The sequence below is a fragment of the Bufo bufo genome, chromosome 2, assembly GCF_905171765.1.
Source record: "Bufo bufo chromosome 2, aBufBuf1.1, whole genome shotgun sequence".
In the NCBI taxonomy this organism is placed as follows: domain Eukaryota; kingdom Metazoa; phylum Chordata; class Amphibia; order Anura; family Bufonidae; genus Bufo; species Bufo bufo.
Window position 1 is genome coordinate 40,546,731 of NC_053390.1, and position 27,212 is coordinate 40,573,942.

General features: G+C 45.4%; 1 protein-coding gene across 4 annotated transcripts; it reads left to right on the top strand.

Moving 5' to 3' along the window:
* The first annotated feature begins 609 nt into the window (after positions 1–609).
* Positions 610–26,981, top strand: CAPSL (calcyphosine like). Of its 4 annotated transcripts, XM_040420976.1 has the most exons (7): positions 664–707; positions 1,978–2,031; positions 11,369–11,505; positions 12,584–12,761; positions 17,236–17,445; positions 21,558–21,661; positions 26,037–26,981. In XM_040420976.1, the coding sequence occupies exons 3-6, from the start codon at positions 11,369–11,371 to the stop codon at positions 21,657–21,659; spliced, it is 627 nt and encodes a 208-aa protein (XP_040276910.1). In that variant the 5' UTR covers positions 664–707; positions 1,978–2,031; the 3' UTR covers positions 21,660–21,661; positions 26,037–26,981. The 4 variants fall into 4 exon arrangements, with proteins under 4 accessions (XP_040276908.1, XP_040276909.1, XP_040276910.1 ...); XM_040420974.1 differs by lacking the exon at positions 1,978–2,031 and having other exon boundaries at positions 610–707; XM_040420977.1 differs by lacking the exon at positions 1,978–2,031 and having other exon boundaries at positions 667–803.
* Positions 26,982–27,212: the final 231 nt, after the last annotated feature.

Genomic DNA, 27,212 nt, shown 5'->3' on the forward strand with positions numbered 1-27,212 from the left:
GCTACGCCCATGGTGGTGGCGGATATGGCAGAATAGTTTTTTTAAATTTTTTTAATATATGGATATATATATGTACCGCAAAAAGACAATATTCCATATTGCTGCATACTATTTGCAGCACAAAAAAATAAAAATAAAGTTATTTTAATGCAGAGATAAGAAATAATTAAAAAGGGTAGGAGGCCCTAACGCTTCAAAAATGTCCTGGTCATGAAGAGGTTAAGGGGGAGTTTGTAGCTGACTACCCTGTAATACTTTCAGGGGTATTTTGCAGCACTCTTGGCCGGGCACCTCCTTTGGTAATAATACTATGGGAGTAATATGATTATCTTCAGTCATTCTTCTGGTAAGTTCCTGACAATTCAAGGCGCTATAGTAAAGGAAGGGTTAACGCTATGTTGACAGTTCTCCGGGGGCGTGGCCGAAGCGCTGTTCTGTATGCGAACGTCTGAAGCCGTCTCCATAGCAACCCTACTATGTGTAACTAACCCCGAGCGACCAGCCCGGACGCGGGGGGCGGGGAAGAGGTGACAGGCAGACACTTCCACCAATCACTGAGGAGGGTTCTGTCCAGTCAGCCAATCAGAAAGCCAGGCTTCGGAGTAAAGGGGCGGTTCCAGCGTACCTGCTGAATGAGAGCCGCTTCCATAGTTTCAGGTGGAAGCTCCGGGTCGCTGCAGGAAGGATCCGCATCCCGAGACTTGAAGGTGACGTTCGAGGAATCTATAAGTGCCCTTTATGTCTCATCTTCTTCTTCTTCTGCTACTTTAGAAACTTCTGCATATGATCCATAGAACTTAGGCGTGAGTTTTGTAAGGTGGGGTCTGCCATGTTAAAGGGGTCTTCTGACATTGGATAGTGGCCCTCTATGTACAGATTTAGGCGGTATCGAGCTGATATGGATTGGCTCAGAATCCAGTCTTACGGGAAGGCATGCCGAAGCCCAAAATAGGGTGAAAGTGGGTTCCTGGCAGGGACATATAGGTCAGCGACTGTATACGGACACAACGGTATTCGCCGTCCCTAGGGGCCAGTTATAAAATAATGTATACTGCCCGGTACGTGTTTTGCAGAGGCCCTCGGTATAGGAAATGGCGGTCCTGTGCGGTAAAGAAGTATGCTGACATGATGTACTGGGCCGACGGAGGACAAAAGTCCCCCCTCTCATCCGTCTGATTATTATATGCTTAAAATATATGGCGGGAGGTTTGTCTCCAGCGAATGCACTGCGTAAAGGGCACAGGACGCAGTGTGCACAGGGTTTCAGGGCGAGTCATGATTCCAGAAGTAAATCCGCACTGAAATCTGCATTCAAACCCATGTATTTCCAGCAGGTTTCATTGCGGATGCCTCTCTTTGCATGATTGAAATCCGCAGTGAAAATCCATGGGGGCGTGTCCTCAGCAGATGGGGCGTGAATACCCCAGGGTACTGCAGATTTCTCAACCTTAGGCCCCTTTCACACAAGCGAGGGTGCAATGCGTGATGCGAACACATTGCGCCCCCGCACGGAATCCGGACCCATTCATTTAAATGGGTCTGTGTACATGAGCGGTGGTTTTCACGCACCACTTTTGCGTTGCGTGAAAATCGTAGCATGTTCTATATTCTGCGATTTTCACGCAACGCAGGCCCCATAGAAGGGAAGAGGGGTGCTTGAAAAAATCGCATCGCCTCCGCAAGCGGTGTGATTTTTACGCATGGATGCTAAGGAGACGAGGGATGTATGACCCGGGACCCCATTTACTTTATTATTTTCCATTATAACATGGTTCTTTAATACAGAATGCTAAGTCTAATGTCTATTGAGGGTTCATCCACGCAGGGATCGCACAGCCGGGATCCTCTTCTTTGTTCTTCTTGAAGGACCTGCAAAAGGACCTTCGCTGATGTCATCTGAAGGACCTTCTATCTTCATTCAGCAGGACCTGCGCTGGCGTCACCGCGCTCACCACGTCAGCGAAGGTCCTTTTGCAGGTCCTTCAAGAAGAAAAAAGAAGAGGATCCCGGCTGCGCGATCGAGTGGATGAGGTGAGTTATGTTTTTATTATTTTTTAACCCTCAATTGACATTAGACTTAGCATTCTGTATTAAAGAACCATGTTATAAGGGAAAATAATAAAATCTACAGAACACCTAACCCAAACCCGAACTTCAGTGAAGAAGTCCGGGTTCGGGTCTGGGTACCACATTCAGTTTTTCTCAGCGCGTGCAAAACGCATTGCACTTGCGCGGAAAAAAATGAACAATGGAACGCAATCGCAGTCAAAACTGACTGAAATTGCGTGCCTACTCGCACGATTTTCCCTGAACGCACTTGCATCGCATCCGGCCCTCACCCGCGACGTCCGTGTGAAGGGGGCCTTAGAGTGGCAATGAGGGGGGTCCTGCCCCGTACACCGCACGGCGGGTGGGTCTGGAAGTTTGTAATCAGTATGAGAATAACTGGTGGGTGATCATCGAATTTTAGAAGGAAGGGACCTGAAGCCTGAGGGCGGGTTTACAGGTTACTGTTTTGTCGCTTTCTGAAAATGCATCACACATAAAAAAGCGGTTGGACTCCCAGTGATCTAATAGGATAGGGGGTAACACTTAACAGCCGGAATACCCCTTTATGTTTCACCTGCAAAAAAACTAAATCAAGGAAGCAATGCATGTTTTTCTGATTTTCAGGGGATTAAAGGGGTTGTCTAACTTGATATTTTTTTTTTAAATACCCCCCCCCCCCTTCTCACCTGGCAGGACCTGTCGAGTGAAGCATACCTACCTGCTCCCTGCCGCCCGGTTCTAGCTCCGTAGGTTCACCGTGGGCACCTCGCCCCGTCTATGCAGGAAGTTTACATGAACCCACGGAACCAGAACCGGGGGCGTCAGGGAGCAGGTAGGTATGCTTCCCTCGACAGTTTACGCTGGGTAGCTGGTAGGGCAATATTTAAAAAAACTATATGAAGTTGAACAACCTCTTTAATGGAGGTTGAACCTCAAGGATTGAGGGGCCCCAAAAACACCAGTATTATAAATGGCACGTGGCAGGTCGGGATCCTGTTATAGACTTAGCATTAAAGGGGTTTTACCAAACTTGAAACTTTCCACTGGGTAGGGGATAAGTGTATGTTTCTGAATGGGTGGGGGTCCCCAAATGATCATGAGAATGGGAGTCCTGTGCCCCCCGTGTGAAGCAGCAGGTTGTGCATGTTTATGTTCACTGCCCGTACATGGGACTGCCGACAAGAAGCAGAACACAGCTATTTCCAGCATCTCTTAGAGAATGAATGCAGCAGACATGTGCAGCCTGTTACTGAGGGTGCCAATGTGGATCCCAGTGGTGGACCGTGTTCAGTGGGTGTCCACGTGGTGGACCGTGATCAGTGGGTGTCCAAGTGGTGGACCGTGATCAGTGGGTGTCCAAGTGGTGGGCTGTGATCAATGTGCATCCCAATGGTGAACCGTGATTAGTTGGAGTTTCAGTGGAGGTCCCAGTGGTGAACCGCGATTAATGAAGGTCCTAGTGGTTGACCGTGATTAGTGGGGGTCCCAGTGGGGGACTGTTATCAATGGGGGTCGTAGGACTGGATCATGATTAATGGGGATCCAGCGGTGGACTGTGATCAGTGAGGGTCCCAGTATTGGACCATGATTAATGGAGGTCCCAGTGTTGGACCATGATCAGTTGGGAAACCGCGCTGCTTGATACACCTCCTCCCTTCTTGATACGGGTTACAAAAGGCACGGGGAAAGATCTGCAAGGGGTATACCCGAGGGTCCCTCCTCTCTCCAACAAAGGTCGCAACAATAGTGAAGCCCAGACTGCCACCGTCACCTGCAAAGATTTATTGTACTTACAACAGTATCTCTGATAAAACGAATTATACAATGGTATGCACACTTCGGTATCGCCCGACCGGGTTTCGCTGTCACGCTTCGTCCTGGGTCGGGCGATACCGAAGTGTGCATACCATTGTATAATTCGTTTTATCAGAGATACTGTTGTAAGTACAATAAATCTTTGCAGGTGACGGTGGCAGTCTGGGCTTCACTATTGTTGCGACCAGTGGTGGACCGTGATCAGTGGGGGTCCCAGTGGTGGACCATGGTCAGTGGGGGTCCAAGGACTGGACCATGATTAATGGGGCTTCCAGCAGTGGACTGTAATCAGTGGAGGTCCCAGTGGTGTACCATGATCAGTGGAGGTCCCAGTGGGGGACCGCGATTAATGGAGGTCCCAATGGTGGACCATGGTAAGTGAAGGTCCAAATGGTGGACCGTGATCAGTGGGGGTCCCAGTGGTGGACCATGATCAATGGAGACCCCAGTGGTGGACCATGATCAGTTGGGGTTTCAGTGGTGGACTTTAATCAGTCGGGGTCCCAATGGTGGACTGTGATCAGTCGGGGTCCCAATGGTGGACCTCTACCCAACCACTTCACAAACTGCATTGAGATTTAGAATAGTACAGGTCGCTATCTTTGCACCACCTTTGGGTGCACTGTGGACCCCTGAGCTGGGATTACTCCTCTGTAACCCCCTTTAGCTAAACCGGCGTCAATTTCAGCGTTGCTGATGGAGCTGCTTATGACTGACATCTCTGTAAATCTACGCTGTGATCATTCTATGTCATTAGCAGACTGAAACGCTATATATTTCTCCACACCTCGAGACTGGAGGGCCCCAGGCCCTTGATCTAGTTCCTCCGTATAAGGTTCATGGTGACCATCAGAAAGCAGGATAGAGCGGTGGTACACTTCATCATCATGGCTTCTATGTTCTGTCCATGAGTTGTGTCCGGTTTTGCAGCTCCATAGCAGTGAGAGAGGCTGAGCTGCAGTACCACATTCATCCTGAGAACAGGTGTGGCGCTGTTTGGAGAAGAGAGCAGATGTGTTTTTCTAATCCTGACAGTTCCCTTAAAGACACTTTCCTGCCGCCCACCGCCCTGTTATGCTGGAGAAGAAAGAATCTGGTGACGTAGTAATATTTAACCAGGCCTATCAATCAATAACAGAGATTGGGCACAACCTTGGGGATCGGGTGTAAGGTGAGATCAAATCTCTGAATAATCAGAACAAAGACTCTTCTGTGGAGCCGTCCCTGCCGTCCGGTGCCGAGAGAGCAGAAACTGAGTAATATGACGGCGCAGGGGTGCTCCCCACCATTGGTAGCGCTGTCAGCCATTCGGTCACACTGCTCCATCAGCTGTTTTTTTATTTTATTTTTTAATCCATAAATTCCACCCCCCCCCCTTTCCCGGTAGAGCCCTAGGCAGCTGCCTACTCTGCCTTCTTCCATGTGTATTAACTGCTCCCTGCCAATGAATGGCATCCAAACGGCAACTGGGTGCAATGGATGGCATGGGCACAGGAGCTGAGCGGCACCATCATCATCAGTGGGTATAATACAGCTAACATACAGCGCTAATCCCAGCCTTTTAGCCCCTTAGATGCTGCAGCATGAAATGATTTTGGCAGAGGGGTCTCAGCCCAGTGGAGCAAGGTGGTCACGGGGTCCCTATGGGTTTTTCAGGCCGCCAGACTCTCATAAAGACTCCCAGGTCTGCTGGCGGTTTAGCTAAACCATGAGCAAGTCCGTGGCATTCACACCGAAAAAAAACGCAGCAGAAACTGGTGGGGTTTCAGCCGCTGAACATGCAGTGTGTTTTGCCTTTTAATGGGCTGGATTCACGCTTGTTTTTTTTTTTTCTTGACTTTTGTTTTGTTTTCTTAGATTTTTTTATTATTATTTTTTTTCATGTGTTTCTTTGGTTCATTTTTATTTTTTTTTCATGCGGGAAAAATGTCAGCTGAAAGTCTTTGGGAAATTTAAAATTCAGGCCACACGTGGATTTTTCTTTTTGCTAGTGGTGTTTTTTTTTTTTAATGCAGCATATTGAAGGAGTGTAGATATTTTTTCAGGCGTTTTTCCAAAAATGGTACTAAAAAGAAAAATGCTATAAAAAATGGCTGCCACACGCAAGTAAACGAGCTGCGGTTTTTATAGCAATTTTTGTTTAGGCTCAATTCACACCTGAGCGTTCTGAAAGGAGCGCTCTGTATGCGCGATTGTACGGACGTTTACAAGCGCGCATACAGAGACAAGTGTGCACACAGTGTCGCGCGTTCCCGAAAGTCTATGTACGGGAACGCGCGACAAGCGCCCAAAAAAACGCTCCTGTACTTGTGTGAGCGTCGGGCGTTTTACAGCGCGATCGTACGCGCTGTAAAACGCCCAGGTGAGAACCATTCCCATAGGGAAGCATTGGTTTTTCCTTGTTGAGCGTTTTACAGCGCGTAGGAACGCGCTGTAAAACGCTCAGGTGTGAATTGAGCCTAAGGGGGAGAAAGTGCCAAGCAAATGCAGGAGTTGTAATAAGATTTTTATTTTATTTAAAATAGTAAAAAAATATAAAAAATGTGTGTGTGTGTGTGTGTGTATATATATATATAAAAACGACCACCCAAAAAAAAGTGGAAAAAAATAATACAAGTAAAAATATATACATACCCCCACTGCCTATTTTACTGGTCACATCACCTGTGATGTCATCACAGGTCCTTTAGCTCTTCCAGTGTATTAGATTCAATTGTATTGCCTTCCAGAGGACGGCAATACAGTAGTATCTAGCTAGCAGGCAGGACGTTTGGGGCCTGGGACAAAACATCAGGGGCCGAGACCCCAAATGTTTTAACCTAGCAACGCCCCTGCAGGCCGCACAGTGAACTGTCACTTTTTCCCACACAGTGTGACGACACAATGCTCTGTACACAGATAAGTACACAGGGGAAGATTTATCAAAACTAGTGCAAAGGAAAACTGGCTTAGTTGCCCATAGCAACCAATCAGATTCCTCCTTTCATTTTTCAATGAAGCTGTGAAAAATGAAAGGTGGAATCTGTTTGGTTGCTATGGGCAACTAAGCCAGTTCTACTTTACACCAGTTTGATAAATGACTATATATATAGATGTGTAAAGATGTAAAAATGTCCGCATTCTCAAACACGTTATTCACCCCTGTGGTCGCAATGTTTCAGCTCATTCACAGAGTCTCTTTTCAAACTAGTGCGACTAGTGTTGAGTGAAGTTGTGCTTCAAGTTCGACGTTCAAATTATCTAAGAATTTCGTTATGGATTCCGCTACCACGGACCATAAGGGTCCATTTACACGTCCGCAACTGTTTTGTGTTCCACATAGTGCGTATCCGCAAAACACGGACAGCGGCCATGTGCGTTCCGCATTTTGCATACCGCACATGGCCGGCACTATGACAGAAATGCCTATTTTTTTTAGCGGGGCAGCACCATGTGCTGTCCGCATCTTTTGCGGCCCCATTGAAAATGAATAGGTCCGCACCTCTTCCGCAAAATTGCGGAACGGATGCGGATGTGTGAATGGACCCTTAGTTATGGCCCGTGCTAGCAGAATCCATAACGGAATTCTTACATAACCCGAACCTGAACCTTGTACACAAGTTCGCTCATCCCTAGTTGCGACCACAGGGTGAATAAAGTGTTTTTCTTTTCACTCATTTTTTGTGAGAGTGCTGCCATTTTTTTAAAATTCTTATATTGTCCTGGATTTGTTGCCGGACCCATTAGCCTGCACCTCCATATTTATATTTGGCCTGCTGTGCTGCCATTGTTATATATATATATATATATATATATATATATAACGGTTACTCCTGCAGTATATAAATCTTTTGCTAGAGGTAGTTGTGCATTGTGTGTGTGTGTGTGTGTGTATATATATTTTTGTGAGGCAAGGTAGCCAAAAACTGGGTGTTCTGGCACAGTTTTTATTTTTTTGTATTTTAAAATGTTCACCTGACAGAGTAGATAATGTGATATTTTTATAGAGCATGTCCAAACGACGCGGCAATAACCTAATACGTCTATTTTAAATTTTATTTTGGATTTACACAATAAAATTTTTTTTTTTAAAAATCATGTTTTAGTGTTTCTATTCTCTGAAAGCCATATTTTTTTAAATTTTTTGGGCGATTGTCTTAGGTAGGGGCTAATTTTTAGCGGGAATGAGATGATGGTTTGATTGGTACCATTTTAGGACACATATGAATTTTTGATCGCTTGGTATTACACTTTTTGTGATGTAAAGAGATAAAAAATAGCTTTTTTGGCACGGTTTTTATTTTATTTCTTTTACGGTGTTCACCAGACAGGTTAGCGCATGTGATATTTTTATAGAGCAGGTTGTTACGGACGCAGCGATACCTAATATGTCTGTTTTTTTATTTTATTTATTTTGGTTTTACACAATAAGAGCATTTTTGAAACAAAAAAATCATGTTTTAGTGTCTCCATTTTCTGAAAGCCATATCTTTATTTTTTGGACAATTATCTTAGGTAGGGGCTCATTTTTTGCGGGATGAGATGACTGTTTGATTGGTACTATTTTGGGGTACATATGACTCTTTTGATCACTTTATACTATTTTGTGGGAAGTGCGGTGGGCAAAATTGCAATTTCATCATAGTTTTTCTTTTTTTTTATGGCGTTCACTGTGCGGTAAAAGTACATGATCCTTTTATAGATCAGGTCGTTACGGACGCGGCGATACCGAACATGTTTAGTGTTTTTTATTGTTTACAAATTTTAACCAATTATATGTGCGGATATAGGAAGAAGTTAGAATTTAGTTTTCCTTTTTTTTTTTTTTTACACTTTTTTTACTCAGACCCACTTGGCCCTTAAAGATCCAGTGGGTCTGATGCCTCTACAGTACACTGCAGTACACTGTATAGTGTACTGCAGTGTATTGTCATTCACAGTAAGCCTGATCAGTAAGGGTACTTTCACACTAGCGTTTCTCTTTTCCGGCATAGCGTTCCATCACAGGGGCTCTATACCGGAAAATAACTGATCAGGCATATCCCCATGTATTATGAATGGAGAGTAATCCGTTCAGGATGCATCAGGATGTCTTTAGTTCAGTCGTTTTGACTGATCAGGCAAAAGATAAAACCGTAGCATGCTACGGTTTTATCTCCGGCGAAAAAAACTGAAGACTTGCCTGAATGCCGGATCCCCATGCGCAGACCGGTAAAAATGTGAAAAAAAATACAAGACGGATCCGTCTGTCCGCATGACAAGCGGAGAGACGGATCCGTTCTTGCAATGCATTTGTGAGACGGATCCGCATCCTGATGCGTCTCACAAATGCTTTCAGTCACTTCCAAATCGGCGGATCCAGCGGGCAGTCCCGACGACGGAACTGCCCGCCGGATCACACTGCCGCAAGTGTGAAAGTAGCCTAAGCCTGATCAGGCTCCTGCCTTTAGCAGGAAGCTCCCTCCCTCAGTTTTCAAGCATCGGGCCGATGGTTATCGCCTCCAGCAGAGCAGCGGCCCGATGGTTATCTGTCACGGGGTAGAGTCGCGGGTATAAAGATAGAGCGGAGGTGCACCCCCTGAGCTGCCACCCGGTCCCCTGTCCCTGCCTACTTGCACCACCCACCCTAGGTGACGAGGCGCAACTGGGCGACAGTCCCTGACCTGAGTAAGTGCAAGCAGAGAGATAGAGACAGCAGGGAAGCGGACAGCCAATGAGAGGTAGCACTCGAGCGGACAGAGAGGTGGAACAAGCAAGGTACCACCAAAAACAGAAGGGCGAGGCGGGTCAACTAGCCGGGGTCAGTCCAGGAGGTCACGTCAGTACAAGAGAAGAGGCAAAGACAAAATCCAAAAGCAAACCGAGGTCAAAATCCGAGAGGTAGCGTCAGGGTTCAGGGAGCAGGCAGAAGAGGTGTCAGGAAGCAGATCAAGGGTCAAATCCAAAGGTAAGCTAAATAACAATAATAATACACAGCCTAAGGCAGTGTTTCCCAACCAGTGTGCCTCCAGCTGTTGCAAAACTACAACTCCCAGCATGCCCGCACAGCCAAAGGCTGTGGCATGAAAGAGCTTATGTCTGCAGTTTAAAGCAGACTGTCAGCTGTATGTTACAGCTGACAGTCTGCACTGCTCTGCCATCCTGGGGGGGGGGGGGGGGCGGGGGGGGGGGCAGGGGGAGACAGTGTGCATAAAGAAGGAGTTACAGAAAATCTGTCAGATGACGGATTCTCTGTAAACTCACTGAGAGCAGATCTGTGCATAGGAAGCACAGCAGGCTGTAGAACAAAAACAAAAAGATAGATAATTTTTTTTTAAAAAGGTGTCCATATCTTTTAATGATTGGACAGAACGCTCCTAAGTTGCCCTGCCTTATCATAGAGAGAACTGCGCAGCCATACAGTTACATCTCTCATCTCTAGGATTAGTGTAGCCAGGATAAAGAAAGTTACAGTGAGGACAATGCTGGAGCCTGGAGAGGTGAGTAAACAATGCTCTAGACCACCAGGGATCCTTACGTTAAAGGGCCACTAAGTTTTGGTAAATTTTTTTGATTTGCCACATAACAACTGGGAAAATAGTATTCAACAGCATTCAGGACTAGCTCAATGAAGATTATTGTCTTTACCCCTGGTGGTCTAGAGCATAGAAGGGGTTGAAAGGTCACTGAGGTTTGGTGAAACTTTTGATATGTCATAGAGACATATAAAAAGTTTTGATCGGTGGGGGTCTGAGTGCTCAGACCCCCAGTGATCACTAAAACAAGGAGAGAGAAGTGCACGTGTATCACGCTCTCTCTCCTCACTGCAGAGGACTTCTGTAGAGCCCATCTCCTGCATTGAAGAGATAGAGTGCTATGCAGGGACTTCTGTCTCCTCGTTCTAGCGATCGGTGGGGATCTCAGCACTCAAACCCCCTCTGATCAAACCATTTGCTATGCCTCTATGACATAGGGGCCTTAAGCCCCTTCCCTGCCCTAGACCACCAGGGATGTGGATGATAACTTTCACTGCACTAGGTCTGGATGCTGTTTAATACAATTTTTTTTCCGGATGTTACGTGGCCCTGTGTATCCAGTTGCATTTCAGTATTTCCCGGCTTAGGCTCCATTCACACGACCGCACGATGCCGGCACTAATAGAATATGCCTGTTCTTGTCTGCAATTGCGGACAAGAATAGGACATGTTCTATTTTTTTCGGCAACGAAAATGCGGACCCGGAAGTGCAGGTCCGCAATTCCGTGTCCGGGCAGCACATCGTGCTGCCCCATAGAAGTGAATGGGTCCGCAATTTTGCAGAACGAAATTGCGGACGTGTGAATGGACCCTTAGTGGGAATAGTGCCCATGTCCTAAAGTGCCCCGCTCGCTAACTACAAAAGCTTAGATGGAACATGAAGCAGGGGCTTATACTGTAGATAAGATTTCCATTGTCAATTTGGTATGTGTCTGGTGATCCACATGGTTGAGCCACCAGAGATCCACAATATCTTTTAACATCTTCCCTGTTTTCTCTGTATCCTGTAGATGGCCGGCACGGCTAGGCACGACCGCGAGATGGCGATGCAGGCAAAGAAAAACCTGACCACCTGCACAGACCCATTAGAGAAGCTTCGTCTGCAATGTCTCTCACGGGGCTCTGCGGGAATTAAAGGCCTGGGAAGGTGAGCAATGAAGGTTGTGTCCGCCCCCCCCCCCCCCTTCCCTTTATCCGAAGACAAAATCTCTGGATCCCTTTGCTCCAGATATTTAAAGGGACCACCTCCTGTATGTAATTGTTGTGTCAGTAATTAGTTGTCAGTCTGTAAAAGAGAAATAATGTGTTTTTTTTTTGTGTGTAGTAGCTATTTACTTTACATTTTTAAAACCTTCCCTGGTGACGGCCATATTGAAGACATGCCTGTCCTGTGTTATCTGTCTAGACAGTGCCACAAAGTGTGTACAATTTATGGCAGCTGCAATGAATGGGAGCGCATTGACGGAGAAATGGCCTCCCCCAGAAACCATGATGTGACAGGGGAGCTGCATACAGAGCCTTATCTGTGCATGTAGTATATAGTATTACTTTCAGAGCAATTTTTTATGATTGCATTTTACTCATTTTTGGGTAAAAATAATTTTTTCAATTGGTCTTTATTAAACATTTTCAGCAGTTTTTGTGATACATTTGGTTAAAAATCTGTCTATTTGCAGAATGTCCACCTCCTGAGTTCCTTCGGTTGATGTAGCTCTTTTCTCTGATCTCCTGAACTTATAAACACTCATTATAGCTAAACTCATATCAAACTGATAAGAACGTGGCTTAAATGAGAGGCTATGAGCTCAGGAGATAAGGCTTCACATGAGCTGTCAGCTGATGGAACTCAGGAGGGACAGTCTGGAAATAGACTGATTTTTAACCACATGTATCACAAAAACTGCTGAAAATGTTTAATAAAGACCAATTGAAAAAATGATTTTTAGCCCAATATGAGTAAAATGCAATCATAAAAAATTGCTCCGAATGTAATATTGTATTGCATGTATCACAAAAACTGCTGAAACTCTTTTTTAAATAAAGACCAGTTGAAATAATCTTTTTAAATCCAAAATTAGTAAAATGCAATCATAAAAAAATTGCCCTGAAAGTTTCCATAGCTCTCCTGCCCTTTAAAGGTAATGAGATGACTCTGCTCATTCTGTCCCAGTCTATACAGTAAAGTTTTCATAGTAAGAGTGATCATGGCTCTTGTCTTTCCACAGAGTATTTAAGATCATGGATGATGATAACAGCAGGTCACTGGATTTTAAGGAGTTCTTAAAAGGACTGAATGACTATGGCGTGATGATAGACAAAAATGAGGCTCAGCAGCTTTTCTCCCTATTCGACAAAGACGGAAGCGGAACGATAGACTTTGATGAATTCTTGGTCACATTGCGGGTGAGTGACTGTGATAAAAAGTGAGTCCCATTCTCCTGATAGGTAGAGCACACACTTATAAGAAATTTATGGCATATCCTGTGGACAAGGCAAAAATGCTTAAAGAACATCTATAAGCAGGATCAACCCCATTAAACCAGACATGGTTTAAATGGTGTGGAGACATCAAATACATTTTAAAGGAGTATTACCAACTGAATGTCACCTATTAGCAGAATTAACCCAATTAAACCAGGCATGCTGCCTGAAAGTTGATCCTGCTGATTCAAATAATAGCTGAAAACTGGGTGAAGCGCGAATGTATGAATGTAATTTATACAAACACGTTTATTATACAGTTATTTAATGGCAGCCGCTGTTATACTCCAGGGTCACAATTGTGCTGCATGGTACTGGAATTTGTAAAAAATGTGCTGACAAACGCACCCCTAACACGTGAGCTCAGTGTCTGTAATGTAGTGTCTGGTGGAAAGCGTATTCCTCCCAGACTGTAAAACAGTGTGCTTCCTATAGACCCTGAACCAGCAGGGGTTTCTGAAAATATGATCCATGTTTCAGCTAAAGTCTGTTCTAATACAGACTGTAGGTCAGGATTAGTACAGGATAAGTAATGTAATGTATGTATGCAGTGACTGCACCGGCAGAATAGTGAGTGCAGCTCTGGAGTATAATACAGGATGTAACTCAGGATCAGTACAGGATAAGTAATGTAATGTATGTACACAGTGACTGCACCAGCAGAATAGTGAGTGCAGCTCTGGAGTATAATACTGGATGTAACTCAGGATCAGTACAGGATAAGTAATGTAATGTATGTACACAGTGACTACACCAGCAGAATAGTGAGTGCAGCTCTGGAGTATAATACAGGATGTAACTCAGGATCAGTACAGGAGAAGTAATGTAATGTATGTACACAGCGACTCCACCAGCAGAATAGTGAGTGCAGCTCTGGAGTATTTCAATCATCAACTGTTGCTCCACCTGTAGTATACCACGACTTGATTCAGAACCTCACTCAGGCTCCACAGTTATATCCACATAATCCACTCTTATTCAAAAGGTTATTCGTGAGGTATAAATAATACTCACTCTTTTGAAGCTTTGCTTATATTTTTCAGTCCTTTTATTTTTCATTAAAAAAAATCGCTATAAGGCCTCATGTACACGACCGTTTTTTTTACGGTCCGCAAAAACGGGGTCCGTTGGTCCGTGATCCGTGACCGTTTTTTCGTCCGTGGGTCTTCCTTGATTTTTGGAGGATCCACGGACATGAAAAAACTGTCGTTTTGGTGTCTGCCTGGCCGTGCGGAGCCAAACGGATCCGTCCTGAATTACAATGCAAGTCAATGGGGACGGATCCGTTTGACGTTGACACAATATTAGTGCAATTTCAAACGGATCCGTCCCCCATTGACTTTCAATGTAAAGTCAGGAGTTAATATACCATAGGATCAGAGTTTTCTCCAATCCGATGGTATATTTTAACTTGAAGCGTCCCCATCACCATGGGAACAACTCTATGTTAGAATATACTGTCGGATATGAGGTTACATCGTGAAACTCATATCCGACAGTATATTCTAACACAGAGGTGTTCCCATAGTGATGGGGACGCTTCTAGTTAGAATATACTACAAACTGTGTACATGACTGCCCCCTGCTGCCTGGCAGCACCCGATCTCTTACAGGGTGCCGCACCTGAAGGGGTTAATTGTGCGTATCATAGCCCCCTGTAAGAGATCAGGGGCTGCCAGGCAGCAGGGGGCAGACCCCCCACCCTCCCCAGTTTAAATATCATTGGTGGCCAGTGTGCGCCCCCCCCCTCCCTCCCTCTATTGTAATATCATTGGTGGCCAGTGTGCGGCCTCCCCTCTCCCCCCCCCCTGCCCGATCATTGGTGGCAGCGGAGATTCCGATCGGAGTCCCAGTTTAATCGCTCTGGGGCTCCGATCGGTAACCATGGCAACCAGGACGCTACTGCAGGCCTGGTTGCCATGGTTACTTAGCAATATTACAATATTAGAAGCATCATACTTACCTGCTGGCTGCTGCGATCTCTGTCTCCGGCGCCGCACAGACCTGTCACTTACCAGTAGGAGGAGCTCCCGGCCGGAGACAGAGATCGCAGCAGCCAGCAGGTAAGTATGATGCTTCTAATATTGTAATATTGCTAAGTAACCATGGCAACCAGGCCTGCAGTAGCGTCCTGGTTGCCATGGTTACCGATCGGAGCCCCAGAGCGATTAAACTGGGACTCCGATCGGAATCTCCGCTGCCACCAATGATCGGGCAGGGGGGGGGGGAGAGGGGAGGCCGCACACTGGCCACCAATGAAATTACAATAGAGGGGGGAGGGGAGGCCGCACACTGGCCACCAATGATATTGATACAATAGAGGGGAGGGTGCACACTGGCCACCAATGATATTACAATAGAGGGGGGGGGGGAAGGGGAGGCCGCACACTGGCCACCAATGATATTACAATAGAGGGGGGGGAGGGGAGGCCGCACACTGGCCACCAATGATATTAATACAATAGAGGGGGGGAGGCCCCACACTGGCCACCAATGATATTCTAACTGGGGAGGGAGGGGGGTCTGCCCCCTGCTGCCTGGCAGCCCCTGATCTCTTATAGGGGGCTATGATATGCACAATTTACCCCTTCAGGTGCAGCACCTGAGGGGTTAATTGTGCGGATCACAGCCCCCTGTAAGAGATCGGGTGCTGCCAGGCAGCACGGGGCAGTCATGTACACAGTTCTCAGTATATTCTAACTAGAAGCGTCCCCATCACTATGGGAACGCCTCTGTGTTAGAATATACTGTCGGATTTGAGTTTTCACGAAGTGAAAACTCATCTCTGAAAAAGCTTTTATGCAGACGGATCTTCGGATCCGTCTGTATAAAAAGTAACCTACGGCCACGGATCACAGACGCGGATGCCAATCTTATGTGCATCCATGTTCTTTCACGGACCCATTGACTTGAATGGGTCCGTGAACCGTTGTCCGTCAAAAAAATAGGACAGGTCATATTTTTTTGACGGACAGGAAACACGGATCACGGATGCGGCTGCAAAACTGTGCATTTTCCGATTTTTTCCACGGACCCATTGAAAGTCAATGGGTCCGCGAAAAAAAAAACGGAAAAACGGCACAACGGCCACGGATGCACACAACGGTCGTGTGCATGAGGCCTTATACATAGTAATCCTGAGAGCGCTGCGCAGAAATCAGTTCAGTGCTCTCAGGATTACTATGCATTATAGCGATTTATTTATATGAAAAATAAAAGAACTAAAAAATATAGTGAGTATTATTTATACCTCACGAATAACCTTTTGAATAAGAGTGGATTATGTGGATATAACTGTGCAGCTCTGGATTATAACATTGCATTTGATGTCAGGTAGTCAGTGCTCTGTGAGCTAAACATCCTGGACTCCAGACTGATACATTGTAACAAACTAGCAGAGAGATTTGTGCAGCTGCCACAGAGCATTGTCTAGACTGGATACAACTGTGCTAATTTGTTACAATGTATCAGTCTGGAGTCCGGGCTGTTTAGCTCCCAGAGCATTGTCTAGACTGGATACAACTGTACTAGTTTGTTACAATGTATCAGTCTGGAGTCCGGGCTGTTTAGCTCACAGAGCATTGTCTAGACTGGATACAACTGTACTAGTTTGTTACAATGTATCAGTCTGGAGTCCGGGCTGTTTAGCTCACAGAGCATTGTCTAGACTGGATACAACTGTGCTAGTTTGTTACAATGTATCAGTCTGGAGTCCGGGCTGTTTAGCTCACAGAGCATTGTCTAGACTGGATACAACTGTGGTAGTTTGTTACAATGTATCAGTCTGGAGTCCGGGCTGTTTAGCTCACAGAGCATTGTATAGACTGGATACAACTGTGCTAGTTTGTTACAATGTATCAGTCTGGAGTCCGGGCTGTTTAGCTCACAGAGCATTGTCTAGACTGGATACAACTGTGGTACTTTTGTTACAATGTATCAGTCTGGAGTCTGGGCTGTTTAGCTCACAGAGCATTGTCTAGACTGGATACAACTGTGGTAGTTTGTTACAATGTATCAGTCTAGAGTCCAGGCTGTTTAGCTCACAGAGCATTGTCTAGACTGGATACAACTGTGCTAGTTTGTTACAATGTATCAGTCTGGAGTCCGGGCTGTTTAGCTCACAGAGCATTGTCTAGACTGGACACAATTGTATCCACTTCTCAGCGGAGAGCAGGACCCACTGTGGATAGGATTACTGCCTTTGAATGGAAACAAACAAAAGCTGAGAACTTGAATATGTTGAGGAATTGAAACACAAAGTCTAATAGAATGTTGTAGAATGTTACATTTATACAGTAAGGTTACACCTAAAACCCATTTTATAAACCCCATGGGCTCCAGAGAGTCTTTCTGCTCCTTAAGCTTTGTCTGTAGACTGTTTTTCGTCTTCTTCCAGCCGGCTATGTCGAATGCAAGGAAGGAAATAATCATGCAGGCCTTTAGAAAGCTGGATAAAACTGGGGACGGGGTTGTCACCATCGAAGATTTGCGAGGTGTCTATAATGCAAAATACCATCCAAAGTATCAAAACGGAGAGTGGACAGAAGATCAAGTTTTTAGGAGTTTTCTAGACAACTTTGACTCTCCGTATGACAAAGACGGACAGGTAAGTGACACCATCTGATCTGTGCCTTTATATGCATAAAGTCGGCAAAACCATCAAAGCAGGCGTTAATATCTGATATACACGATAGATATCGATTCATACATGTACAGTACAGACCAAAAGTTTGGACACACCTTCTCATTCAAAGAGTTTTCTTTATTTTCATGACTATGAAGGCATCAAAACTATGAATTAACACATGTGGAATTATATACATAACAAACAAGTGTGAAACAACTGAAAATATGTCATATTCTAGGTTCTTCAAAGTAGCCACCTTTTGCTTTGATTACTGCTTTGCACACTCTTGGCATTTTCTTGATGAGCTTCAAGAGGTAGTCCCCTGAAATGGTCTTCCAACAGTCTTGAAGGAGTTCCCAGAGATGCTTAGCACTTGTTGGCCCTTTTGCCTTCACTCTGCGGTCCAGCTCACCCCAAACCATCTCGATTGGGTTCAGGTCCGGTGACTGTGGAGGCCAGGTCATCTGGCGCAGCACCCCATCACTCTCCTTCATGGTCAAATAGCCCTTACTTTCAAAGTTTTCCCAATTTTTCGGCTGACTGACTGACCTTCATTTCTTAAATGATGGCCACTCGTTTTTCTTTACTTAGCTGCTTTTTTCTTGCCATAATACAAATTCTAACAGTCTATTCAGTAGGACTATCAGCTGTGTATCCACCTGACTTCTCCTCAATGCAACTGATGGTCCCAACCCCATTTATATGGCAAGAAATCCCACTTATTAAACCTGACAGGGCACACCTGTGAAGTGAAAACCATTTCAGGGGACTACCTCTTGAAGCTCATCAAGAGAATGCCAAGAGTGTGCAAAGCAGTAATCAAAGCAAAAGGTGGCTACTTTGAAGAACCTAGAATATGACATATTTTCAGTTGTTTCACACTTGTTTGTTATGTATATAATTCCACATGTGTTAATTCATAGTTTTGATGCCTTCAGTGTGAATCTACAATTTTTATAGTCATGAAAATAAAGAAAACTCTTTGAATGAGAAGGTGTGTCCAAACTTTTGGTCTGTACTGTATATGTGGTTTTCTCACCGAGCACTGAAGGTCCTGGTCTTTGTGTCCCCCTCCATGTCAATTTCATGGCTCTTGAATCTAACAATCCCCTTCCCCCATAGTTCCTCTAGAGAAGGGAGTCCTGCACAGTATTAAAGAAGATGGGACCAACCAGACCTGGGTTGGGTTATGCACTTTGTATCCAGTTCCCTCCCAGTCACTGGTACCACAGCCTCCCTTCCTTGTCACTGGTACCACAGCCTCCCTTCCTTGTCACTGGTACCACAGCGTCCCTTCCTTGTCACTGGTACCACAGCGTCCCTTCCTTGTCACTGGTACCACAGCGTCCCTTCCTTGTCACTGGTACCACAGCGTCCCTTTTTTGTCACTGGTACCACAGCGTCCCTTCCTTGTTGTCACTGGTACCACAGCGTCCCTTCCTTGTCACTGGTACCACAGCGTCCCTTCCTTGTTGTCACTGGTACCACAGCGTCCCTTCCTTGTCACTGGTACCACAGCGTCCCTTCCTTGTTACTGGTACCACAGCCTCCCTTCCTTGTCACTGGTACCACAGCGTCCCTTCCTTGTCACTGGTACCACAGCGTCCCTTCCTTGTCACTGGTACCTCTCCAGTGTGCAGACCCCATATATATATCAGAAACGTATGTCTCCTCTTGGTATGAGGATGTTGCAGTCCAGATTGTAAATCCCCCCCCCCCCTTTAGACATTTGTGCTGAGAGATTTTTTTGAGAGATTTTTAGGTTTTTCCTATTTCTGTCCAAATTTATTTTGATAAAAATCTGATTACTAGTGCTGCATGGGATGGTTAAGTGAACGCAGCCAAGCCGTCTTTCATCTTCTGTGTCCTCAGCTCATGGTCTTCAGCTGGAGACTTGAGGCGGACAGGTTGCTGTTTCCAGTGTTAGCTTCTCCCTAGGAATAAAGGTCCCTTTACACAGGACGATAGAGCAGCTTGTTGTCGGGAAGGAAGAGTCCTTTCCCGACAATCGCTTGCTCGTTAGAGGTGGAGACCACTTCAGCGATCGCCTCCACAGTATGGGGAGAAGCGATCTCCAATGCCATCGCTCGTCTCCAGACAGACTCATTATTTGCCGTCAGCAGATTGTGTTTACACAGCACGATCTGCAACCGGCAAGCAATCATTTTTGTGTCCGCACAAACGACCGGATTACTCCATGAACGAGCGTTTTGATTGTTCATTGGGTAATGGCGGTTCATTTATACCGCCAGATAATCACTAACGAGCATTCCTATGAACGCTCGTTAGCTATTATCTTGTGTAAAGGGCCCTTTAGTCTGTCCTAAAGGTATTATATCAAAAATCTGATTACTAGTGCAAGAGGGGATAATTTAGTCTGTAGCATTAGCTAGTTCTCTGTCCTCGGCTCATGATCTTCGGTTTGGAGACTTGAGCCAGACTGGTTGCAAGGTTGTCAGTGTTAGGGCCCATACACACAAACGTATGTATTTTGCAGTCTGCAAAAAATATGCATTCCGTATTTTGCGGAACGGAACAGCCGGCCCCTAATAGAAAAGTACTATCCTTGTCCGTGATGCAGACAATAATAGGACATGTTCTATTTTTTGCGGAACGGAAATAGGGACATACGGAAACGGAATGCACAAAGAATACCTTCTGTTTTTTTTTTTTGCTGACCCATTAAAATGAATGGTTCCGCATGCGGTCCGCCAAAAAAACCCAGAACGGACACGGAAATAAAATACGTTTGTGTGCATGAGCCCTTATGCAGTCTCCTGCTAATTAAAATCACCTGGGCGGAATGGGGAGGAGTGCTGGTACTAGAGTGAGGAAAAAAGGAACAGATTCTCCAAAAATATATCCAAAAATAAGAGTGAATCTGGATCGCACCTCCTCATACTATGCCTTGATCTAATAACTGCTTCTCAGCATAATTAATATCACTTCTCAGTGCAATTGATAATATGCCGCATGCTATACATGAGGCATTAGTATACATTTTGATCAAAAAGCATAGGCCCACCCACCACGACAAGGTTGCCTCCTCAAATGGTAACCTACTCTAAATTTGACGCAGCGCTGCGCGGCAAACATTGTTGCTTTGGTGCTGTGCTGGTGAGTTGGTGGGGCCTAGTGCCAGGGTGGCTTTGCCAGGCAGCAGGGGCCCTGTTTGGTTGCTTGCTGTGGCGCCAGTGGTCGCCGTGCAGCGCTGCGCCAAATTTAGAGCAGGTTCCCACTCGAGGAGGCAACCTTGTTGTGGTGGGTGGGCCTATGCTTTTTGATCAAAATGTATACTAATGCCTCATGCAACATAGGGGGCGGCATACTATCAATTGCGCTGAGAAGTGATGTTAATTATGCTGAGAAGCAGTTATTAGATCAAAGCATAGTATGAGGAGGCGCGATGCAGATTCACTCTGATTTTTGGCCTCACTAACAAAGAGTCGTTTTCCCTTTGACCTACCTGGTCCATTCTTGTATTACGGGGTTGGCCATTCGATGAACTAGTTGGCTTGTAATACAACAGGGGTCCGCAATCTTTGGTACTCCAGCTTTTCTTAAACTACAACTCCCAGAGTCCTCCTTTCACTTGTATGGGAGTTGCAACAACAGGTGAGCAAGTGTGCATGTTGAGAGTTGTAGTTTTACGGCAAGCTGGAGTGCTGAAGGTTGCTGAGCCCTCTGATACAACATGTAATCTATGGAAAGAGGCCTCCATTGGCTTTATCAGCAATTCGTCTCAGAAGCCAAACCATAGCAAAAAATGGACCAGATTTAGTTTAGTTGATGAGACAGAACCTTTATATGCTGGCTGTTCAGCACTAACCTGGTACTGTGCTGACAGTGGATTGAGGGAAAAAGCAGCTTGGCAGCAATGACACTATTATACCACTCTGCATTTTTAATCAGATTTTTCTAAAAATAAAAGTAGACCTCTAACCTCTTTAAATAACCTTGTTCACCTGCCATAGCAGGACATGACGCTCAACCCATGTTTTCTCCAGGCTCCTTAGGATTTCTGCAAGAAAACAAAAAGTTTGCATAGGAAAAAAAAAGTTGTATAATTCTTATCTTCTAACCCGTACCAGGTCACTCCGGACGAATTCACAAACTACTACGCTGGCGTCAGTGCTTCCATCGATACGGACGTTTACTTCATCACCATGATGAAGAACGCCTGGCGGCTCTAAGTGTAATTACACGGACTGTGTGCCAGCTTTGTCACTAACCTATAACACGCTGGTGGTGGCGCTCGCACCATTGTGTCAGGAACGCTAACGAATTGTACTAACCTTCACGAAATCGCTTTCTTAATCATTGCATTTGACTCACTTTTTATTTTTTTTACATTTTTTAAATTTTTTTAGTCGATTCGCATAAAACTTTGTTTCATCCAAAGACGATTCGCTCATCCCTAATCATCAACATCAGATTGTTGGGAGCCCGCCACCCAGCATCCCCACTGATCACCTGTTTTCCGGTGGCAGAAACTATACGGTGCGCAGAATTTTCCAATGCTGTCATTCGCTTGAATAGGAGCTGAGCTGCAGTACCCGGCACGGCCACTACACAACGAATGGAGCCTTCTGCTTCCACCTCACTGCTGGCGCTTGTTTTTCCTGTGACTGGGTCTGACATATTACCCCTAGTTAAAGGAGATACAGCATCCTGCCATGCACTGCACAGCTACTCTGGGTTTGCTAAGACCCAGCAGCTACTGCAGTTACCTGGGATCACATGATTGCGAGGACTAGAGCAGGAAGTGCCATGGCCGCTCCCTGATCTGTATATGCAGCACTCTTTGAGCAGGGATGGATTGTGTCTACAGCTCCTATGCAGATCGATGAGGCCTAAAGTGTAGTAAAATAAGAATGGGCATAAAGATTAACACCATAATGACTTCCGTCTGTGTAATTAGCAGAACGTTTGTCTCCTAACCATTAATAGCAATCATATGTATAATGTATTGTTATTAACCCTTTATCTTAAGCTTTTCCAGTCTGTGTGATACTCTTCGATTCTCTTGGTGCTGGGTCTGATAAATTTTCCTTTTATTTACTTCATCTTGTGGATCACTTGCAGCATGTAGGAAGAACCTCGTCTACGAATCTCACTGTATCTGATGTATGTTAATGTAACTTGAGTGGGACAAGCTGCAGTACCAGGCATGGCCGCTAGTATGGATGAGCCATGCGGCCCCTTCAATGCACTGCACAGCAGGGGTCCTCGAGGTTGGATCCCCACCTATCAAATATTGATTTCCTATGTTTAGAATAGGCTATCAATGCTTTAGTCCTGGAGAATTCCTTTTAATACGGTGAATCTCCACCTTTTATCATCATGATGTCCTTAGGTCGATTATACTATGCAAAAAAATGTCTTAATTTATCTTTATAGCTATCAGAGCTGCATTTTTCTTATACAGCACTTCAAATCCCCTGGATAGACATAGAATTACATGATAAATGACTACCACCTGCAATTACTACTAGGGGATATTAATCAGTATGCAGTAATCTCCTGAGCTCCCTCTAGTGGTGGCTGTATATAACTGTGTGCAGTAATATCCTGAGCTCCCTCTAGTGGTGGCTGTATATACCTGTATGCAGTAATCCTCAGAGCTCCCTCTAGTAGTGGCTGCTTATATCTGTATGCAGTAAGCTCTTCAGCTGCCTCTAGTGATGGCTTTATATATCTGTATGTAGTAATCTCCTGAGCGCCCTCTAGTGGACGCTGTATATATCTGTATCTAGTAATCTCCTGAGCTCCCTCTAGTGGTGGCTGTATATATCTGTATGTAGTAATCTCCTGAGCGCCCTCTAGTGGTGGCTGTATATATCTGTATGCAGTAATCTCCTGAGCGCCCTCTAGTGGTGGCTGTATATATCTGTATGCAGTAATCTCCTGAGCTCCCTCTAGTGGAGGCTGTATATATCTGTATCTAGTAATCTCCTGAGCTCCCTCTAGTGGTGGCTGTATATATCTGTATGTAGTAATCTCCTGAGCGCCCTCTACGGGTGGCTGTATATATCTGTTTGCATTAAGCTGCTGAGTTCCTTCTAGTCGTGTCTACATAATTCTATACGCAGTAATCTCCTGAGCTCCCTCTAGTGTTGGCTGTATATATATCTTTATGCAGTAAGCTCCTGAGCTCCCTCTAGTGGTAGCTGTATATATCTGTATGCGGTAATATCCTGAGCTGCCTCTAGTGGTGGCTGTATATATCTGTATGTAGTAATCTCCTGAGCTCCCTCTAGTGGTGTCTGTATATATCTGTATGCAGTAATCTCCTGAGCTCCCTCTAGTGGTGGCTGTATATATCTGTATGCAGTAATCTACTGAGCTTCCTCTAGTGGTGGCTGTATATATCTGTATGCAGTAATCTCCTGAGCTCCCTCTAGTGGTGGCTGTATATATCTGTATGCAGTAATCTACTGAGCTTCCTCTAGTGGTGGCTGTATATATCTGTATGCAGTAATCTCCTGAGCTCCCTCTAGTGGTGGCTGTATATATCTCTATGTGGTAATTTCTTGAGCTCCATCAAGTGGTGGCTGTATATAGATTTATGAAGTAGGCTCCTGAGCTCCCTCTAGTGGTAAATGCAGGCAGCCACTACTTTATCATTCAGTTCTATATCCATGCAGGGGATTTGGAGCTTGGTGTCAGAAAAATGCAGCTCTTTACAGCTATAAAGATACAGTATATTAAAGTGAGCCAGTATGAAGGAACCAGGTGAAGGGAGAGGAATGGAATTGGGTGAAAGGTGGAGATATTCCCAGGATTACAGTTATCCCCTATCCACAGGATAGGAAAACTATCTAAAAGAAAAACTGCCTTTGTTATCCGTAGACAACCAATCACAGTGAAGCTCTCATTTTTCAAGAGCAGCATACAGAATGAAAGCTGCGCTGTGATTGGTTGCCATGGATAACAAAGGCAGTTTTTCTTTTAGACAGTTTCATAAATCTCCCCCATAAGGACCCGTTCACATGGCAGAATTTGCTGTCAGAATTTTGACGTCGATGCCACGCCAAAATTCCGGCGGCAGCCGTATGGTGTCTGCCTCATACTATTCTCAATGGGAGGTCCAGCGGGCGCCTCCCTCCAGGGCCCTTTAAAAAAGTACTTGTTTTCGTAACGCCAGTTGCAGTGAAGCAACAAGGGCTCAGGGCCCCTTTTAGTGATGTAGTAGATGGTACCCAGGTGTAGGGATGCCAGAGTGGTGTAGGGTAGCCTATACTGTCCCTTAATGTTGGTGCACGTGTCACGGTGCTCCTACCTGGATACGCTGGACCCCAGGCGTTGGCTCTGAAGCAATGAAAAGGGGGGTTGTTGATGAAGGGGATGAAGAAATAAGTCCAGACCTTGCGATATAGTTGATAACAGCTTTACTTTCATTAAACGTTTCTCCAAACAGTCTCAGACTTTGTCTTAGTTTCCAGCAGGCTTTAGCATGTAAACTGTGGCAGGCAAACTCCTCTCTGCTACATCTGTCGCTCACTGGCTCTGCAGTGCTGACAAGCTTAAATAGAATCTCTGCTTCTGCAGGATGCTGCAACTTCTCTCTTCTAGTCTGGCTCTAGGTTAGTCCAGGAAACTATACTTCCTGGCTTCAAAGGCTGCAAGCTTCTGCCTCCATGTCCAGCTGAGCTGAAGGTGCTCCAGCTGGCCTATACAGGGCTCGTTCAACAGGGACATGCACCTGCTGCACACCCTTCCCCTCCTAGGGAAGACCTAAACTTGAACTCACCGGTCCCCACCCTTCCTGCCCACCACACCACAGAGGGGGATGTTAGAATGGAATGGAACGGTTCCACTCTATGTAACTATAGCTCTGCCATTTATGCTGCCACCTACTGGTGAACCAGGCATATTACATGTGAACATAAACAGTTGCAAAATAGGAAATGCACATTATATAGGACTTGGAAATAAATACACAGGATGACACCAGGTTAACCACAGGAGATAGTAGTGAGGTGCAGAAGTGGTAATGCCACTCTGAAGCGTTACAGAGGCAGCGCTGCAGTTCACGTGCCAACGGTTTAACGCTGCCGCTTGGAGTGTGGGTGTCCTCTCATTCAGTAGAGCCAAGTCGGCGGCGGGTCAGCAGCATCCAAAGTGAACAACTGCAGCAGAAGCCATAACAGTTTCTGCCACGGTATACATGGCGCCGTGGGAACGTACCCTAGGAGTCTGAATGGTGCAGGTCCAACCGCTGGGGCCCCTGGAGGGGTTAAATAAGCAAATGGAAGTAGAAAAACTTGGAAGACTCAAAAACGTATCTATAGGTGATCTTTCGATTGCATGTTACCTGTAAGTGCTACAATGGGACGTGCCACCAGGGGGTGCAGCTGTAATGGGCGCAGAGGTAGCAGTCACACCCAGGCCCTGATACCACAAGGCCTCTGCTATATGAGAAGACCCCAGTATTATAGATGGTAGGTGGGGCCCGGCTAGAGGGGCCCAGGATCTGACTGCTACCCTGTGCACAGGTGCAACCCCTTGTAATCTTATCACTTGAAGATAATTCTTTTTTTTTTTTTCCTCCCCACTTTTTATTCCAGGTGACAAAAACTGAATTCTTGAACTATTACTCGGGAGTGAGCGCCTCGATCGACAGTGATGTTTACTTTGTGCTGATGATGACGAACGCCTGGAAGTTGTGATATATGGAAATATATATTTTTTTAACTATTGCGTTTTTTTCAGTTTTGTTGGCAACATTATTTAAAATGTTCTTGCACCCTCCTGTAAGAAGTGTGGGTAGAAACTGTAATGACTTTTTACACTTCACATCCGTGGTCTGGACTAAAAAAAAAAAAAGCCATATAAATTGGGTGAAGAATTGGACTCCGCTCACTTGGGCGTTTGAAATCTCATCATGACAAAATTATTAAAATCCCGCATTTATCAAAACTGTCTTAAAGGGCCCCGCAAACTCTCCTTAGCTACTCGTATCTTGCTTCTACTAGAATTTTTGTAATATGCTTACCGTTCAGAAAGTTGTGTGGATCGGCCACTCTGGAACCCGGTCACATCAGGCTCCTCTCCTGAAAATCCTGCTTCCTCCGATGTCATGTCCTTTAACAGGTTTTCCGGCCTGGGCTATGGACAGGATATCACTTCTGTTGTGGATGGAACCAGAACTGTTCCTGTCCCTTGCGCTTGCGCAGATGAGGACAATGTCATGTCCTTTACCAGGTTTTCCGGCCTGGGCTTTGGACAGGACATCACTTCTGTTGTGGATGGAACCAGAACTGTTCCTGTCCCTTGCGCTTGCGCAGATGAGGACAATGTCATGTCCTTTACCAGGTTTTCCGGCCTGGGCTTTGGACAGGACGTCACATTTGCAGTGGATGGAACCAGAACTGTTCCTCTCCCTGGTGCATGCGCAGATTAGATGGATTCAGAAGTTTGCGCATGCTCCATGCATTCTGGCCCTGTCCACAACAGAAGTGACACCCCGTCCACAGCCCAGCCAGGAAACCTGGTAAAGGAAGTGGCCTGGGCGCAAGCAGGATTTTTGTTTTTGTTTTTTAGAAGAGGAGCATCCTATAATCAGGTTCCCAAGTGGGCGATCCACACGACTTTTATACGGAGACGGTAAGTATATTGTAATCTTTCTATGAGTAATTAAGGAGGGTCATGGAAAACCCGTTTAAAGGGGTTGTCTTAGATTTTGACATGGATGGCCTGTCCTCACAATAGGTCATCTATATCTGATCGGTGGGTTCATACTC

What these genes read in the sequence shown, in the direction of transcription:
- CAPSL (XM_040420974.1), top strand. Translation starts at nt 633, where the DNA reads ATGAGAGCCGCTTCCATAGTTTCAGGTGGAAGCTCCGGGTCGCTGCAG. An exon ending in GGAATTAAAGGCCTGGGAAG is followed by an intron (nt 11,506 to 12,583) that starts GTGAGCAATGAA and finishes GTCTTTCCACAG; the next exon opens with AGTATTTAAGATCATGGATG. An exon ending in AATTCTTGGTCACATTGCGG is followed by an intron (nt 12,762 to 17,235) that starts GTGAGTGACTGT and finishes GTCTTCTTCCAG; the next exon opens with CCGGCTATGTCGAATGCAAG.